We start from the raw sequence: 20232 nt of genomic DNA, 5'->3' as shown, positions 1-20232 counted from the left end.
TTCTATTACAACCGTTTATTGTACATGTATTACAGTAATGTGTATCATCTGTAGCATAAAACAGCACTGCAATACTGCATAGAGATTGTGTGTAGCCCGAACTCAATATGCACACCCCTGCGATGGCCCAGCAGTTTGCAACTAGGGTACTACAACTGTGTTAAAACATTATTACCTAGATTTACATGCCAATACATTGTTTTCAAACCCACAGTTTCATGCAACTAATTTTTTTGTATTAAATGTGATTACTACACTCTAGACATGCCTGGTATTGGCTATGACCTTTTGAAGCTATTGTTAAGATGTTTTTTGCTAAGATCCTCAGTGAGATTGACATCCAATATTCACTCTTGTATCCATGTAGGCCTATACGTAGAGTCGTGTGCGTTTCCACACCAACATTTGAGGGAAATACATTTGGGAATTAACTATGATATTTGTTTTAATTCCTTCTAATAAACAATGTTTCCTGGACTTAAAAAAAATAAGTTTTGTAATACGATAAACAATTAGGATTATTAAAATGTGCGGTCTAACTTGGACATGTTTATTATATTTTCGAGTTGTTGCTGCGTACTTTGTGTTTTGTGGTATATAAAAAGATAGTGATGTGGCTTGGAAGCTAATAAAGCAAATACTTGCTCCACGCATTAACTTATCAACCTTTGGACAACACACACATAATAACCGGCCAATGCACACACACACTTTGCGGGTTAATAAAATATAATTGTCAGAATGCATGATTCCTTTGAAACACCTTGAGACATTCCTATTCGCTGAATTGTTTGTGTGGGTTATTTTTCCTCTTGAAGAATTATTTCTAAAATAAACGTATAAACTGAACATTTATGTTTAAATACAAAATATACAATTCCGGTGATAACAATGCACTTTGACCTCATAACCCACAGGGACAGAAGGGGGAGCCTGGAGACGTACCACAGGTGGGCAGCTTTCTGTTGTCACATTTAACTCGCTGAACGTTGTCCTGTACCATGCTTTTGCTGTAAACACTACACAACAGTCTCACAATAATATCTGCTTTCAGAATAATAATAAAAAAGATAGTTAAATGAGTCATGTGCCCACATTATTTTATTTGATCTGCTTCAATTTATATGGGTTCTGACTTTAACTGGGCAGTAATATCAATGCTACATAAACATTGAATTACGAATAATTTCTTAAAATATTTGTGCATTTGCAATCTGGCACAGCAAGGCACTGAAACAATTATATATGATTGCTGTTACGTGTGAGAAAGCCCAGTTGTCACGTAAACATTAACGAACAACTCTTTTCTCTCGGTTTCTAGACCAATGGCATCAGGGGTCCACCCGGAGCCCAGGTGAGGCAACGCACTTCTGCATTGGTGCGCCGCACACATTTGATATTGTCACAATAGGTGTTCACGCAGAGCGTGGCCGATTTAAACCTTTGCTGTGCCCCCCCCCACCCCATGTCTAGGGTCCACCTGGCGAGCAGGGATCCAGGGGTGATCGTGGAGACAAGGGAGAGAAGGTATGCTCTACACTGGCACTTATTCTTATCCCGCGTCATTCTGCATATCCTGCATTTTAACCATTACGCTACACCCCGCACCTCCGATTAGCACGCTTGGCTACATAGGGTACTAAAGAAGTAAAAAATACATACACGAAATCTGTCCACTGGCACTCATTACATTCATGGGTCATGGTAGTTTTTTGCCACTATGTGTTACTGATAAAAATGTACCACAATTGTTGTTGTACAGTGCATGGGATTTTGGTCATGGTGTAACATATGACAGCATGTCACCTTGTACAAATATCGATGATTGCACCGGGTAAAATCAACATTAACGTCAGTCACTCCTTTTATAAAATGTGAGCAAATGGCTGGCCATTACAGTACTGCACACGTGGTGCAGACCTGTATTTGAGGTGCTAAGGCCTGGTAGTGCTATGCCATTGCTACTCCTCGTGAAGATGTGTGTCTGCTCGTCTCTTTATAATCACGCTTGTTCACAAACATTCTATTCATTCTTTTCTGACCACTTTAGGTTTCATCTTACATTGTTCATGTAGAAAAGGCACACTTTTGAAAGTCTTCTCTGTTCACAATATGACATCTAAAATTGATGTCATTCCCTTACTTTATTTTCAAGAGCAGAGGTGCCATTGAATTCACGTAACTTAGTTGGAGAAACCTAGCGTATCAGTTGTAACAATTTGAACATCAAAGTACTTAATCGAGCTTGACTGACTCACAGTTACAGGCGGCACTTTACACTGCGGTGGCCTGAGAAGACTGGAATATTTTGACGAATGAACAGCTCCCAGTTTGAAGCCGCTGAACAAGCCGTTATTTATTAAATGTCAGCTTTGGTTATAGTGTGTACCATTTTCATGGCATCCCACAGCAAATACACTTTCCAACCATAGTTTTGTCAGTCAATCTCTCTGCCCTCAACTCCAAAGAAAGGCCATTGCCTAACATATCCGCCTGCTGCCACAGTGGTAATGGTCAGCACGCTGGACTTGCAATCCAGAGGTCCGTCAGTTCCATCTCCCGGCGGGGCAGCTCAAACAATGGACACGTTTAAAAAACAAAGTCCTCCTGCCTCTGTCCACCCAGCAGCATCAGTGGCTATTGCACAGTTTCTAAAGCTGCAGGCTGTGTGTGTGGCGGGGTCAAGTATGGGGTACGCCTACCTCTTTCAAGACATCCAGCCAGGGTGGAAGAGTAGGGCATATACCCGATACGGTGGTTTTATACAAGCTCTTGCTGGTACACAACTGACAATGTAGTTTTGTTTGTTTAAAATGTATTACAAGGAGAGTTTGTATCGCAAAGTAGCTACTGTAGTTGATTATATTCATCTAGCTTTGGGCCATTGCGATTTGAACGCTTCACTCAAAACCTGAGAGTTCAGAGTTTAAATTCCACTGGAGGATGATCTCAGCCTCTCAATATTCTGGGGTTGGTAATATTAGGCAACGCTCTGCAGTAAACAGTTCTCCTATGGGGAAACTGGCCCCTGTCATGAGAAAATGGAATTTCCATCGCGAGCTAAAGGTCACCGTTGGTGATGAACACCTTTGTCTTTTAGTTGATGATACCCACAGTTAAATCATAAATGTATTACAACCACAATTTACCAAAACAATTTACACATTGCATTCGTGTTGCATAACAGTACTGCTATGCTCAAATCACTGCAGTATTTCATTCTGGGCCACTTTATTTACATGAACACTTTGTCGCGACACCAATATGGTGATTACACTTGGTCTATACAGGGGGCTTAATTTCTTCCTGAATATTTTGCTGGTCGCTGATAGACACGTGGACTAGTAGCTACATCATCGCAAGAGGCATACAAGATGGGGTGTTTTGGGTGCAGATATATTCTCCGGGTCGTTAACCAAGGGAGACCCAGCTAAAATTAATTCCCTGGGTCTATATTAACGCACACTCACTCACTCACTGTACAGCAGCTATATTCAACAACAGCAGAGGCCTAAATAGACTTGTCCACCCCTCCCAACCAAGAATGGAGGCCCTGTTTCCTTCTCCACTCAGTTAAATGCCCTACCTCAGCAGCCAGCGTTAAATACAGTACCTCATGGACTTATAACCCACCTCCCTAATGATTACCTACCTACCACCCACCCAATCAGACATTCATGACCCATGACAAGTCAATCCATTACAATAACACATTTCATATCCAGTACTGCAATAACACTGCAATAAAGTGCTGTTTCTCTGCAGTACTATAGAGTATATTATTTTGGGAGTGCAATATACTATATGATTAGGCCATATAAAACATTTCATGCTTGAAGTCTGCAAAGCCACTCTAATAATTATTTACATATTTTAAAAGTTAATGTTGAGATAGCTGCCATTGTTTTTACATCCAAATATATCTTCCCTCCCATACATTAATCCCACACAGCAATGAGTTGTTGTTGTTGTTTTCGCAAAGGAGATATGACATCCTCTGCTATTGCCTTTTACTTATGAACATTTCAGTAACATAGTATTCCTCGTCTTTTTGCATCCAACTGACCCCATCCCTTGACCTTAGGGCATCTTGCATTCCATGTTGTAGTGAGCGCTCAAACAGCTGTGCATATTGCCTATTCTAATACAATCTGAAGTGAAAAAAAACACATTCGGGTATTTTTTTCTAAATACAGCAAGGAACCTGGGCTATACACTTAGTCCTGTACTATATTTAATTGTTACTCTTAGATATTCAAGTTTCTATGTTTCCACATAATCTAGTCGTAAGCTTGGGCTCTCAATACAGATTCCTGTGTTATTGTTTTCTGTATATAGCTGTGACCATTTAGCCATGAGGTGACTCTTCCTGAAATTTTAAATGGTCAAATATACTTTAATCCTGCTGCTAATTTACATTTTCTTCATGAAATGTTTACTCACATCTAAACCCATTCTCATCAAGGTTTAAGTCAATAAATGGAGTGAATGTTACGTCAGTCTGCTGACTTTCTTGGACAAAGCCATGTTCTATTTAGCTGTGTAATATAAAGGCCTAGATACATGATACTATGCTCTTTTGGTACAATCAACGGGGAAATTGGATTACGCAGTATTGCACCCCACGAATTCCAAGCAATAAAATTGAGGGCACTATGCCACAGCGTGCAATGCATTCGAGTGCAATTCTGCCACAAAGGATGGTGTGAGTCACGAACATTAGAAACATACACACATATACAAACAATAATACTCACACACTAACACAAAGACACACATTCACCCACAAACACACCTTCCATACATATACACACACATATGCACTCAACAAACATGAACACATTCCGATACGTTCAATCTCACACGTGCATATGCATATAAAGATGCGTACACATGTGCACACACACAAATACTCATAATCTATGTGGCCACATGATTAAAACGCATTGACTGATTGGATGAATGCAGTCTTGTCTGATTGCAAATATTATAACACGGATGAAACATCATGTAACAACATCACAACTGATTGCGTGGTGCAATAATCACGAGCTGGTGTGTCAACGGCGATGCAATCATGAGCCCTCATTAGCGTCGCATCCCGTGAGCTGCACTGATATCGCACGGTGTATCTAGGCTTTTAAGTGTGTCAGTGGGATTTAAATGTATAGTTCTTATCGCTATATTGGAAGGTTCAGTCAATGTATCGCCTCATATAAATTATTTGTTGTTTTTTTTCAAAACCGAGAAACATGTACAGGAATTTGAAAACACCCTTGGCATAAAATGGCACTTTAATGAAATATTCTCATGTAGTATCCACTTCAGCAATACCAAATGTAATAATGGGCCTTTTAACGAAGCAGGTGCATTGGCTTGCTGCGTTTGTCTCTCGTTGCTTGCTCATATCATCGTCACCTGACCGGCTGTTGCTGACCCCTTGTTTGACAGGGAGGCCAAGGCCCTCGTGGAAGGGATGGCGAGCCTGGCACTCCTGGAAACCCTGGCATGTCCGGACCCCCAGGCCCTCCTGGGCCTCCTGGCCTTGGTGGAGTAAGTATCAGACATTTTCCCTTTGACCATTCCTACAACTCCACGAATTAGTCACTCTTCCTGCCGCCTGAGATTGTTGCCATGTATGTGTCTGAGTTGAAAGAGCAGTGAACTTCAATGGAACATTTTCATTATATCAGGGCGGGGGGCGGGGGTAAATATTTATAATGAACCGATTACGCTGATTTATTTTTACTTTAAAACGAAAGGGTAAATTATTTGTACAAATATGCAGTATATACAGTAATATAATTATTCTCAAATTATTTTTGCAAACAAGAATAACGTACATGTAATTGGAGTAGTTTTCTTTTCTCTAGAACAACTTTTTGTGTTTAGTTTGTTGTCCTTCCCCTGCACCTCCAATTAGCGCATTTGGCTACGTACGGTGCAAAATAAGTTCAACGTACATACACATACGTACAGAGGTGTTGATGTGTGACCACAAATATGTAATTTTGTTTAACTGCCGCCCAACAGAACTTTGCTGCCCAAATGGCCGGAGGCTTTGATGAGAAGTCTGGAGGTGGTGCTCAAATGGGAGCTCTTCAAGGACCAATGGTACGGGAGCATTCGTCATATGAAACAAGAGACGAGACATTGTTATATCCAAAGCAATTACTTTGACCAAGTTGACAAAAAACACATTCTACATATGCCCAACATATCCTTTTTCTCTATTGTACTTTAACTTTCAGGCTGTGAAGACACAATATAATTGGTTCTGTTCATGTGATTTTGTTCTTGTAGGGACCTATGGGACCAAGGGGACCTCCAGGGCCTTCAGGCTCACCTGTAAGTTTCAATATTGCACCCTTCAGCCCATAAACTTGCCATCGTTATACGTATTTCCCGTCAATTTGTTCCGACATGCCACTAAGTGTCATTGTGTGCTTTCTTCAGGGCCCACAAGGATTCCAGGGCTCCCCTGGAGAGCCCGGCGAGCCTGGACCTTCTGTAAGTATTTCTGCGCCGTTCCATTGAAGCCTCAATCCATGCGAAGTTACATAAGTGAATTCAATCATTTGAACCCTGCTGTGTTCATGAAGAAAGACTTATCCAGATTTATACATTTCTGTAAATACAACCAATTGCATTGTTTTGTTCACAAAAAACGAAATGAAGACATACCATATATATTGTATTTACGTGTTTGCAAGTAGCAAGCACTGAAATTAATGTTTGAATAACAAATGCAGAATACTGACTCTAAGCTTTGTTTGCCATGTCTTTTTAGGGAGGGCTTGGCCCACGAGGACCCCCAGGCCCAGCTGGAAAGCCCGGCGATGATGTCAGTAAAAAGCTCTTTCTGCTCGGTTGAATGCACTTTTTTACATGAAGGCAACACGTTTACAAGAAACACATTTCACAATATCTTAAAGTTATGACACTGTGCGTCTTCACTTCCAGGGCGAGGCTGGCAAGTCAGGAAAACCAGGTGAACGTGGGCCCGCAGGACCGCAGGTGAGGATCAATGATGCCACCTCTTCGCTTCACTAACATCTTTAGAAATGTTCTGCAATGTTATTTTATGTTGCATGCCCACACATAAATGCACATAACCACATAAGGTAACGTAATGCACGCTTCATATAATTAAGCGTGAAGCGTGTTTAAGGGATGCGCTATCTTGTAATAGGTCTTGTTTCAAAGTGTCAAAAAAACCAGAGTTCTCAACTGGATGTTCACATGTTCTCATTTTATTACTTTAGGGTGCTCGTGGTTTCCCAGGAACCCCTGGCCTTCCAGGCATTAAGGGACACCGGGTGAGTGTTTTTAAAATTGTATCCTTTATCATAAATATATATTTTTGCTGGCACTGTACATACGTACGTAACGAGAAAGTTACGTTATTGCATTGCATGTTTTAACGCGTCACTTGTCATTGCAGGGTTACCCTGGCCTAGATGGTTCTAAGGGTGACGCTGGGGCTGCTGGTGCCAAGGTATGTAATTGAAACCTCGAAGATTGAATAAAATCTAAAAAAGACAAAAATGTGTTTTATACAATAACATTGCATTTGCACTTCAACGACACAACGTGTATGCGTCTGGTTGCAGGGTGAATCTGGTGCTTCCGGTGAGAACGGAGCCCCTGGGCCCTTGGTATGTACCCGTACTCTCCGTATATTTTTTTCTCCATACCACCAAGTAATTACGTATAATGACTTGAATGCATCATCGCACCCACATGTGTGGCTCGCTAAGAAGTGGCCAACTCTTGCTTGCGTTTTGTGTTGTTGCGTCTGCTAGGGTCCACGTGGCCTGCCTGGTGAGAGAGGTCGCCCTGGTGCCTCTGGTCCTGCTGTGAGTAAAACCCCCTCCACTTGCTGACCTCCAAACAATGCACCACACGCCACCGGCACCGTCCTCCCGAGGCGTGTGGGTCGTGTGCACTGACCTCTGTGTGTGATCCCTCACAGGGAGCACGTGGCTCCGATGGCCTCCCTGGTCCTGCTGGCCCTCCCGTGAGTACAATGTTCATTTCACATTTATAGAGAACACGTTCAACACGTAGCAGGCTTTCGCGACCAATATTATTCATAATAAACGGTTTTTAGGGGTAGAACGCGTTGTTTATAAATGTGTCGTAACCCTCCACCAGATGCTTTATTGGACAGACGGGACGTAACATCGGCGTAAGACTAAAAGAACACCAAAGAAATATTCAATTATCTCAAACACAACTGTCGGCAGTGGCAGATCATGCTTGCCAACAAGGACACTCAATTGATTTTGATAACGTTGAAGTGTTGTGTTAAACCAATTATTACTGGCAAAGACTAATTAGAGAATCCATTGAAATTGAGAGAAATAGAAATAACTTCAATCGCTCTGACAGCTACAGGCTTATTGCGGCCTGGAAGCGTATTAGTAAATAATGCATATTACAATTCCTTATAGGGGAAATACATACTAATTAACTGATTACTAACGTAGTATATAATTACAATAGCACACATTACAATTAATTACTAATCTACAACTTATTACTAATCATAATAATTCACTGATTACTAATCTATTAAATAATTACAATACCCCCCCTCCACCTCAAATCACTGCACCTGAATTAGTTAAATGATGACGCTGCTCTATTTAAGACCGAGAGCAAGTGAGGGCTTCACCATTCTGGCAAATTGCCCGATGATGCTGGATGTAATTACCAGCGAAACGTCGTACTAAAAAATTGTAAATGTTGTGGATTCACTCTTGGGCTAAAGCAGTGAACTATTTGTCTTTTGTCAACGTGACATTTTGTTGCTGATTGGCCGTGTCGGGTGGTGGAGGGTTACGACACATTTATAAATAACGCAATCTAGCCCAAACAAATTAATTATCAATTCATATAACACCTTTTACGCTTACATATCCCCTTTCTTTGAAGTACAACAAAAAAAGTGTATTTAACGTGAGTGCATTTGGTGATGTAACCTAAGTATACAAAATATATGTGAAACCTCTTTCAGGTGAATTTATAATTGTTGCGTTTTAATAAAAAAAAGTTTGTTAAAACATCGACATGCAATTGACTCTTACGGTAAAAAAAATTGCACTTTGTGAAGATGTTAAATATCGCTGAAATTGTGAATGCATGCTTGCATGAGGACATATTCCAGCTCACCTTTTCATGTTGATTCATCGTTTATTAGTTCTTCACATGAAGGCACTGTGGCGATGTGAACTTAGCAGCTATGGCAGTATAGGTCCTTCTGTAGGCAAGATGTTGCTGGAGGCACATTTTCTCAAAATCCCACACTGTCAGTTATGATACTGTAAAGGATGTGTTCAGCTTTTTATTTTCTCTACGAGGAAAGTTAACTGGAAATTGACTCTTTGTTTCAAATCATGTTGATCCAAATATGTACAATTTTTTTTGGTATAAAATGACCCTCACAACAAACCACGAACGATATGCATACATGGAAATTCAACACAATTAGGAAAAGGGCAGATGTAATGCAACACGCCCCAAAGTTAGGTTGTAACATAAAAAAGCATGGCTGACGTGCATGGAAGCTGTGTAATTTAAACTTACTGCGCATGTCGGGGACTGACCTGCATGACAAAGGTTGGGAGAGGCGGGGTGGTACGGGGTGGGAGGCAGGCTTACCATAAAATGTGCTGTTTTTTTTGTTCATGCTGAGTGCACACTCTCTCTCTCTCCTGCAGGGCCCCACTGGTCCATCTGGCTCCCCTGGTTTTCCTGGAGCCCCAGGTGCTAAGGTGAGCTAAATTCCTTGCGAGTATCTTGTGCGCTCCTGCGAAACAGCCAGGAGGTTTGTCTGTCTGCCTGCCTGTCTGTTTGTTCACTTTAGCCTTGGGGTAGGTTATGATGAAATTGTCACATGTACACATGAATAAACTCCCCCCCCCCCCCCCCTTGTAACAAACACGTACACAGTGCACATGACCCTACGTCTGCTGGAGACAATCAGTCTGTCTACATCTCAGAACACTGCAGTCGGTGCTGTCAATCAATGGAAAACACGTCCCTTTAAATAAAGAAACAGGAAAAAGGTCAACATCTGTTATTGATGCTTCAGAAAGAAGAAGAAGAAAATAAAACTGTAGCCGCACAATGTTTCTCTCTCGCACGTTTGTGACTAATTATATATATGCACTAGTATTACTCGAGAAAATTGTCCCATAACAGTGCGATCCAATTGACCGATAATGATTTCATTAAATATAATCTCTCCGGGCAGTCTCCCTCTTAAACATATCGCGAAATATACGTACGAATCTAGCACATGTGGTGATGTGGTCATGTGAAAAGCTGTACATAAATTACTGTAGATTGCTTGAATATTTATACAGTGTGTAAAATACAGACATTTGTTATGTAGCCTTGATTGATGCGTTTTTTAAAGCTTGTTCCATGATCTAAAGTAGTAAACCGTAATAGGGTAATTACATATTACACAAAGGCCCAACATTCCGAATACTGTAGTTTTCATTTAAAAAAATGAAAAATAGCTACTCTGCGACAGTGATTTATGCCAGCCATAGGATCCCTTTCGGTCGACAGACGAACGTGGGGTGGAAAAGTGCAAAGCTTCCACGCCCACCTCAATCAATGCATCGAGCTGTCTCGCCAGCACCTGTGCCCGAAGCTACGACCACGTGGAAAACATTCGCAGACAAAGCTTTATGTTCTTTCACTTCACAAAGGGAGTCAATTGTGCTGGGGTGGATCGTTCAGTGGAGAAGCAGAGAGAATGCATGCACCAGGCAAGGAATGCACCCTTTTTCAGGAGGCCTCTAACTAAGTGAGAGGGGGGGCAGCACAATGCAGACAGCAGACATTTTTGGCAAAGCCTGGCATCGTCGACTTCACTCTGTCGTGCTACAGATGGAATTTGCTACAAAGTTATGCAAGCCAAAGCGAAACAAAATAGTCGTTACAAAATTACACTTGACTCGGTTTTGTTCAAAGATAAAAACAAGGTGAGTGCAATCTACGAACATTAGGAGTAAATCTGTGGCTTGCCATGGGGACATGGCTTTTGAGCTTTATCATTGTGAAGTGAGTAGAGAGGGATGGAGACAGAATCATAATTTTTATGCTGGAGGAATCCGATGAGCTATAAAGCTCTTTTTCACAGATGTTCAAACTGGAGACACTGTAACATTTTTACGTAATTATAATTAAATCATTAATTCATTATCATTGCATGGAACAGGCCTAGATGTCATACTGGAACTTGATGGGTTGGGTTTGTTTGAATGCTGAGGATTGTTTTCCTCCTACATGTGAAAATGTACTGGGCAGTTGGATGCCATGGCATGGGAAATCATCTGAACAGAGCCAAACAAATAGAAATACATAATTTGGGTGGTAATGCATTTACGATAGTCATGTAAAAAGTGTACTCCAACTCTGACTACATCATCCAGCATAAATAAACGCATATAATTTAGTTTCAAGGCAGAGAGCCAGTGAAAGACGTTACTGCTTTAAAAAAAACACATGAAGTTAATTATATTACGTTTGCCTCTGAGAAGTAAACCGTAAGTGTTAGTGGCATTAGATGCCGTTTACTGTGTACTTTTTAGTCCGTAAAAGTACATTGACCATATACTCCGGATTATTCGGTGCTCTGAAAAGTAAGAAGCACCCCAACAAAGTTAAAACAAATCTAGTCACACACACACAGATCTTGCAGATCATAAGATGCACCCCCAACTTTTGCAGTGGGAAAAAGTGCATCTTATAATCAATGCTCTATGATACTTCCTGTTGGCAATACGAATACCTCCCGGTGTACACGTCACATAGCACAAAAGCTGCAGGAGTCCGAGATAAAGAACAGACAGTGCCACTTTGGTGCTGTCAATCGGGGTGCAATATTCAACTGCAGATTTCTTTCCCCATCGTTTCTTGGCAATGCCATGACTTATTTACCCCCTGCGGGAATTACTTCACCTCCAATGATGGCTTCCAACACAGCACTCAGTAATTGCGTAACTTTGTTTAAGTTGCATCCAATCAGATTACGTTAATTAACCGAGCTTGAGGTGATGAGTTGCGTGATGTGTTTCCACGACTGAAATTCTTTCTTTGGTTCATGTAAATAGTTAAATGAAAATGTGTGGCAACACTGATACCAATAGGCAATTCTCAACAGTGTTCCCGTACTTCAGATAAAGTGTATATTATTGGGACATTACATCCTCTACTTTGCTGCCATTTCGTACACTAGTGTTACAAAGGTTGATGCAAATGTTATTTTATGAAATAACGTGTATTCTTATTAGCTTCCTACTTCTCCAAAATAATGTAGTTGTCATGATTGCATACATTTCGCTGGTGCTCGACAAGCCTTGAGGGCACTGACCACAACATGCAAAGTGTAACTGGACTGCGCCACTAGCAGATTTGCAAAATATGCGACCCATTTAGAGTTTATGTTACGTTGAAATTGTACTCATCGCAAGGTTCCCCAACTGAACATTCACCGTAACGAGGTTCCCAGACCTCGCAATGCCTTGCGATAGTCGATTATTTGCATTTCAGGTTTCAGAGTGAGTGCTGCCAGAGATACACGAGCTCCAGTTTGTTCATATATTTAAGTGACATGAAATACATTTTTGCTATGACATTTACAATTTCTATCAAGCATTGCATACAACAATGAACACAAAGTCGCAACATTTTATCGCCAAAGACATACACATTATCCTAAAGTAAATTTAGTAGACTGCAGTGTTGGTGTCGGAGAGGTATGTGATAGATCACCATGGCAACACTACATCATAACATTAGGGACCAAATGGATTCCCACAGCGAGACTGGCTAAAAAGAGGAATGTGGTGAATCACCATGGCAACCCTGCATCGTCATGTTACAAAGTTTCAAGTTGAATCACCATGGCAATGCTGCAGCATGTTAGAGGACATGATGAATCACCATAGCAACACTGCATCATGATGTTAGAGAGGAACATAATGTGTCCCAGTAGCAACACTCCACCATAATGTTAAACAGCGTTGTGATGGATCACCATGGCAACTCTGTATGATGGTGTTGGACACATACGTGATGAGTTACCATGGCATTGCTGCATCACGAGGAACGACTCTGAATCGTTCCCGATCTCCAATAATCACCACTAACATCTCGGAATAGATTTCTCGGCCATTAATTGCCCGTTTCCAAATTATATTTTTTCACATTTTCATCATTTAATTGGAAGAGCAATGGAAATAACATTGAGCTGGAAACACTTGATATATGTTAAATGTATCCAATTGTCACAATCCATATACACCTTCCTTTATCCCTGGAAACACATGTAAGTAAAGCTGTCTGGAGTTACACAAGTTGTGGTGCCCAAACCATTATGTCTGGCACGACTGTGTTAATGTGTTAATGTCATGTCTGGCATAACAACTCCATAAAGCCCATTGCGGGTATTTGCTCTCTCCACCTAATCTCAACGTCGTTAATCGTCCATGCACTCCAATTGTTTTATCAATAATATTCCGTTAACCACTGCGAACACGTTGACAGTGTTTAAGTGAAAATCATTTAGACAAGTCGTGGCCAGGATAATGCATGTGTTACGCTGGCTGGCGTCAGAACGTGGATGTTGAGCATTAAATGCAAGTCCAGTGCCTGTGAGGAAAAAATTGCATCGTGCATATCAGCACCTTTCAACCCACTCAGAATAGCATTACACCTGCAGCACAATCATTTTTTATTATTTCCGACAACTCAACTTACAGGCAGTAACAGGCTATAACAGAGAAGATGGATGTTCTAATAAAAGCTTACCTGGGCTGGATGCCCACTGAAAGCACTGTGTTTTACATTACAACGTTCAGGTGATTATTGGAGCGTAGGGGAAGCTCAGCGAACGACATAAAGAGAGTGTTTATGTCTAACATCTGTCAGGGTTTATTTTCTGCAGTGGCATGTGCAACACATGTAGGGCTCACCTTCACAATACTACTATTATTATTGCAGGGCTCACCTGCATATTATTAATCAATATAACGGCTCATCTTCATATTTTTTCAGGCTGACTTTACGTTATAATCACAGGGTTTACCTTCAATGTAACCAATATTACTATTGATCTGCATGTAACCTGGCTAAAACCATTGAGAATAATTTATTGTTACAGAACTCATCTTTACTTGAGCTTGATTATAATTACTAGTCTCTACCTTTATTATGTCAAGGGTGATCTTTACAATGTTTTATGTTGTTGTCGATGCTATAGCACTGTTTCTAAAACTTTAGAAATTTAAATGGGAATATTTTTAGTTTCATGCCATGAGATCAATAATTACTTTGAAAGAGCCACAGCGAAATGTGGCATCACTGGGGATGATAAACATTTAGCGAGATAAAACGTATTATATTACGACATACTTCTTAGGTAAGGTCACTTCATAATTTACTTTGATTGGCGATTTAAAGTTGTTGTTGTTGTCATCTCAGGTGGTACCAACAAGTGACATTTTTTTGGTCCTGGCCCATGGACTAAGAGCAGTGTGCCACCGCATCTGCTCTAAAAATACTTTAAATGACAGTTTTCAGTGTGTTCACAGAAGCGGTGGTGCACTTTCCCACAAAGCTCTGTAAAGAGCTTGGAGTATGACAGTCAAACGCAATAGTTTTAATTACCAGAGTTAAGAGGTAGCCAAAGCAACTGCAAAACCAAATGTAGTATGTTTTTTTTGCGCAGTCATTAGTGGACCAGGTTGAGACCATCAATTTACTTCTAGACTTGAGAACTCAGTTTAGTCATGGGTGGCTGCCCATAATCAAACTGGGTTTCATGCTATATACTAGTACTTCAACATACATACGTACATTGTATTTATACGAAGGCAAAACAACATATGTAATAGGAGTGATATTTAAAGCACGGTGCTGAAATACACCAAAATCACTTTGTTTCAACACAATTACCCAAACTAGTGCATTTCACGACCGTACAAAAATACAATTTCTTGGGTAAAGTATCCATCACCTATGTTTGTAACTTCGTGCGATAAAACTGTATTGTTTCATGTTTTTCAAGTGTAATTTAACATCTGTTGATGCTCTTAAAAATTAATGTGCCAGTGTCTTTTTGTATCGACAATGTTCTGTGCACGATACAGATATTTACATCAATGGCATGTTTTTCATATATTTTCATGAAAACAATAATTCCTACACATTGTATTCTTTCATTCAAGATTTTATGACTCACACATTATGTACATTATATTATACAGGTAACAATGCGTCAATGTGATCATTACAACCTACGCTTACCTTCACAATACATGCATAAAATCGTGCAAGAACTGATTCTGGGGCCACTAGAGGCGCTACATTAACCACAATGTTAAAAACAAGAATCCTTGCATCGAATCCTGAACAGAATCATGACCATTCATAATATTGCAATCGGGTAACTCATTTACATGCTTCATTACTGTATTATCTGGGAACATTCACTGGTGAATCGTACTTTCACTGTTTCAAGAGCGTGCAAATACAGAGAGAAATTATCAATACTCCACATTATCCCCCTTGCATGATAGGTTCCCAAATTGTATTGATAGGTTTGTGCATTTTCCATGCTTTCAACTTCACCACATTTCAAATAATACAGCTTTAAACACATTTCACGATGTCAATATTAGCAACACAAACGCTGCAGCTTGTACAAGCAACAACATACAAAAAAAGACACGTGCTTTATCTCTGGGCCACACCTCAGTTCAAAATACAAATCCTCATTTGTGTTGACAGCTGGCGGGCAGTGCCAGGACTCTTGCTGTCTGTGTGTGGGTGGTGGTGACGCAAATCTCTTCTTGTCTGTCCCTGGCAGGGTGAAGCTGGCCCCACCGGAGCACGTGGGCCAGAAGGTGCCCAGGGCTCTCGCGGTGAGCCCGGTGCTGCTGGGGCTTCTGGGCCGTCCGGCTCCCCCGTGAGTTCCTTCGCGAGATCGCAGGCGGCTCCCACCCGCAACGCGATTTTTGCGTTCAGCGGCCTCGAGTCTCATTGCCAGACAGACCCGGGCACTTTACACAGTTGCAATTTCCTGTGCAAACAGTAACTTACGATCATTTTTACACTATTATAACTTTTTTGACATTCGTGAACGATATTTTTTTTTTGCGTATACAATAAAGAACATCAGAACACCGTGTACTACGAATTTCCATTTTTTTGCAGCCATTGTTGTTGATGGCCGCTGCAGAGGGACATTTCTCACCCACTGCTGTGCTTGTGTCATTGTGATGTTTGTTTGACAGGGTAACCCTGGCACTGATGGACTTCCTGGAGCCAAAGGATCATCTGTAAGTATTATGCTTCTTTGCTTGTTGTTTGTTGACATATATGGAATGCTATAATTATTGTGGGGGGGTGGGGGGAGCTTCCGAAATAACTATTCTACTATGTAACTCAGATGTTATATAAAGTTACATGTCAGTTTATACGACACATAGTTTAATTCAGCGCCTGTTGTGTGTGTATTTTTGTGTTTGTGCATGTATTGTGTGTTGTGGCATGTGTGCTTATGTTGTGGTACGTGCATGTATTGTGATGCGCGTGCTGTAGTGTGTGTACACATTTGATGGTTGTGATGCATTTGTGTTACGAATAACACCTGGGCGTAGCCGGTGACCCACCAGCTCAAAACCCTCTGCCACTCAATGTAACCTCAAAGGTCAACTAGTCTGGCTAAGGTGCCATGGTAGTGGCATGACCACCATACCTAGTGGCAGACGATATCAGTTGTTGTCTCTGTATGTGCCTGTGTGTAATTCCTGCTTTTGTCGTGGATGCCTCCTTCCTGTGCAGGGTTCGCCAGGTATTGCTGGTGCCCCCGGATTCCCAGGCCCCCGTGGAGCTCCAGGGCCCCAGGGTGCGACTGGCCCTCTTGGCCCCAAGGGACAGCAGGTCAGTCCCCCAATCCGAGCAGCTCTAGATTTATTAGCAGCTCATCTGTTGGAAATGACCACAGCACTGCTGTTAATCACTTATAAAAAATTTGTACGGACAATAAAATATTGAAATTGCATTTGATGTTGCTATAATAGAAATGTTTTTTTATTTCCAGGGTGACCCAGGTGTTCATGGATTCAAGGGAGAGCCTGGCCCCAAGGGCGAGCCTGTGAGCATCACACCTCTTGTTTGAAAACAAACGTGGAACTTTGCTCACACACTCCGTCATGCCGCACAATTCCCTGCTGACGTTGTTGCTGCTGTACTTTATGCTCGTGTGAAGGGATGTAAGTAGAGGCGGGTAGGTGGGTGGGTGGGTGGTGGTGGGTAGAGTGGGTAGCTGTGTGCTTGTAGCAAAGCGAGTGATCTATCTGTACTCTTAGTTCTTTCGGTAAAGTCACGAAAGCTTCAAATCTAGAATGATCTATCTGTGCTGTGCCACTAGGGCCCTGCCGGTCTTCAAGGTCCACCCGGCCCAGCTGGAGAGGAAGGCAAGCGCGGTGCTCGTGGAGAACCCGGAGCAGCTGGCCCCGGTGGCCCACCTGGCGAGAGAGTGAGCTCCCCCTGTCTCCCTGCCGATGCACAAGCGCCCTTCGATTCATCTGGAACATCACGCGATACATTTTTAAAATACATCACGAAATGATACACCTGGGACAGATTTGTCCAACTGTGAGGGCCGTATTCAAAGTTCGTTCTTCTTTCACCTCTCAAATCACTCCTGCATTTCCACGCAAGGACTCACTCTCAGTAACCTTTGTACTATGGTGTCTCTAAAGGCTGCATCCTCGGCCCTCTGCTGTATTCAATACATCTCCCTCCCACTTGGTAAAATCATCTCCAGTTTTAATATCGACCTTCACTTCTCTGAAAATGACATTTCTCCGTTGACTCCATGAACCCAAAATCACTCTTAATACTCAAATCCACTCTTGATGCGGTCCCATATTGGATTGGTTCTAACTTCCTCCAGGTAAAGGTTGCCAAATCTGAAGTACTCCTTATCAGCAGAAAGTCACAGTAAAGACTCCAGTTTGAGCATGTATCTCAAACTTTAACATTACACTCAAAAAAGAGTGTGCAAAACCTTGGCGTTGTCATTGGTCCCAAAGTCTCTATGTGCATGAGTCAACTCTTAAGGATTGTATACCTCCATCTTACCAACACCACATCGCAACTCAATGCATCGCAACTCAGCGTTTGCAACTCTATGCGCCGCCCCCAAAATACACTATATCCAAGCTCCAGATGATCCACAATGCCCCTGCCATGCTCCTGTCCTGCACCTGTGAATACGACCACATCACCCCAAAATTTAAATTCTTACACAAGTTCCAAATTCAACTTTGGATACATTTCAAGACTGCACTTATTGTCTTCCAAGATCCTGCACAGTCCCATCCCTTCCTACCTCTTCCTCCCCTCTCATCTCACTGTACTCCCCTGCACACAACCAAGGCCTTCTATCAACCCCTAGTCGATCTATAATCTTTAACTCCTTCCCGCAGTCATCTGTGGTGGTGTCGACACCCTGGTCCCGTTAATGTCCAGGCTCAATCCCTTGTTTTTTTCCTCTGCCTATACATAATTGTCTTTCTCTCTATAAAACATATGTGCCCACTGTTCTGTACTGCATTTTGAGATAAAGGTACATTTATTTATTTGCTGACTACATCGAAATTGTATTTTATCATAGATTTTAAATGTACACGAAAAAATCCACCACGTATCATTTCGTTCAAGCCATGCTGGGTTGTCTTTGTAATGGTGTACACAGGAAAAACTATGATGTGTTGTTGCTCAAGCGGTGTTTTGCCTGTTCACAGGGCGGCCCTGGAAACCGTGGTTTCCCAGGACAGGATGGCCTTCCCGGTCCCAAGGTGAGCTCGCTTGGGTATTTTTGTGTAATCGCTGCGTTGGAAAGTTGTCCTCAAGCATCAATAAAAAGCTCACAACCACCCTAAACGATAACACTGTCCTAATAGGGAAAAATATGTATAGCAGGAGATGTGTTAGGTAATGGCCCTTCTTCATAGTATGGCCTTTCTTGGCATAATGGCACATGACCAATACACCTCAGCACAAGCATTGCACTTTGAGTCGAACGTTTAGCTAAATAAGATGTGCAGCATAACATAAAACAATATTGTGGAGGCTGCATGGACAGGAACATTGAACTAATTATTTATGTGTACTCATGCAAAACCGTCTTTGAAATTAAAATAACACAGTGGACTCCGTTGGCAGTGGTGTACTAGCACAAATCACAATCTCTCTCATTAGCAATGACTTAGCACCATATACAGTCGACTAACATGCTGCAAAAGCCTACCCTGCATTACGGCACACGTACCATGTTTTGGCTGACATACATGAAATGGCTACAATGGTGCAAATCCAAGATGCTATGTTTATCTGGGGTAGTGAGCACTGGATGAGTTAAAGACATTGATTGTGGTTCATAAATCAACACAAAAAAGCTACCATGCTCATTATAAAAGCATCAGCAGCAGCTGTGTTCTATCCACTGCTGGATGAAGGCCTCCCCACATCGTTGTCATCCCTCATGCAGTGGTGACGCTCTCATCCTTGGTCTCTCGTTTGGCTGTCATTGCCATACCACCATCAGTTCTGTAACTCTAGCGATGTGTACCAGCCAAACCCACTTACTTTTCTTTTAAATCAATGTCTCCGATAATTGTATGTTGTCTGTCACTCACACAGTCTCATTCTCAGCATGAATCTCCCTATGCTGCATTGCGTATTTTTTAAATCTTTTGTTAAATTTCCTTTGTAAGTGTCGGATTCATAATTATCATAGCAATTAATATTCACCAGTTGAAAACTTGCATAGTTAAATATTTGTTATCAAATTAAAATGTTCAAAAGGACTCCAACCCACTCTCACTCACCCCTATTTAGGCATTTAGTATTATTGCCTTCGATATACATGTATGGTTGTGTTTTGTTCCCAAAGCGCATATAAAACCAAATAATGAACAATTTACAGACCAACCAACCATATAAGCAAAATATATTCAGAAAACAATATTTCTACCATTGGCCACATACTATCAACCAGATATTAGAAAAGGCAATTTTATTTTTTTAAATGTGCCTGGGGTTTCTAGACTATAATAAAGCATTTAGTTTGGTGGAAACTGGTGCAGTCATTCAACCTCTCAGAAACCCAGGCCTTAATGAAACATCTATAGATAT

The 20232-nt window shown here is 41.4% G+C and overlaps 1 protein-coding gene across 1 annotated transcript in view; it reads left to right on the top strand.

Moving 5' to 3' along the window:
• LOC144940691 (uncharacterized) overlaps positions 1–20232 on the top strand; it is a 48948-nt gene that overhangs the window by 6413 nt on the left and 22303 nt on the right. Inside the window, exons 4-24 of the mRNA XM_078867011.1 lie at positions 918–950; positions 1322–1354; positions 1474–1527; positions 5452–5553; positions 6034–6114; positions 6304–6348; positions 6457–6510; positions 6791–6844; positions 6964–7017; positions 7266–7319; positions 7445–7498; positions 7614–7658; positions 7806–7859; positions 7976–8020; positions 9726–9779; positions 15893–15991; positions 16320–16364; positions 16870–16968; positions 17129–17182; positions 17459–17566; positions 18840–18893. Coding sequence (XP_078723137.1) covers positions 918–950; positions 1322–1354; positions 1474–1527; positions 5452–5553; positions 6034–6114; positions 6304–6348; positions 6457–6510; positions 6791–6844; positions 6964–7017; positions 7266–7319; positions 7445–7498; positions 7614–7658; positions 7806–7859; positions 7976–8020; positions 9726–9779; positions 15893–15991; positions 16320–16364; positions 16870–16968; positions 17129–17182; positions 17459–17566; positions 18840–18893 — 1275 coding nt within the window. The remainder of the gene's footprint in view (positions 1–917; positions 951–1321; positions 1355–1473; positions 1528–5451; positions 5554–6033; positions 6115–6303; positions 6349–6456; positions 6511–6790; positions 6845–6963; positions 7018–7265; positions 7320–7444; positions 7499–7613; positions 7659–7805; positions 7860–7975; positions 8021–9725; positions 9780–15892; positions 15992–16319; positions 16365–16869; positions 16969–17128; positions 17183–17458; positions 17567–18839; positions 18894–20232) is intronic.

The sequence above is a fragment of the Lampetra fluviatilis genome, chromosome 2 (genome assembly GCF_964198595.1).
Source record: "Lampetra fluviatilis chromosome 2, kcLamFluv1.1, whole genome shotgun sequence".
NCBI lineage: Eukaryota > Metazoa > Chordata > Hyperoartia > Petromyzontiformes > Petromyzontidae > Lampetra > Lampetra fluviatilis.
The sequence above is the reverse complement of the archived record's forward strand: the minus strand, read 5'-3'. Positions and strand labels throughout refer to the sequence as shown.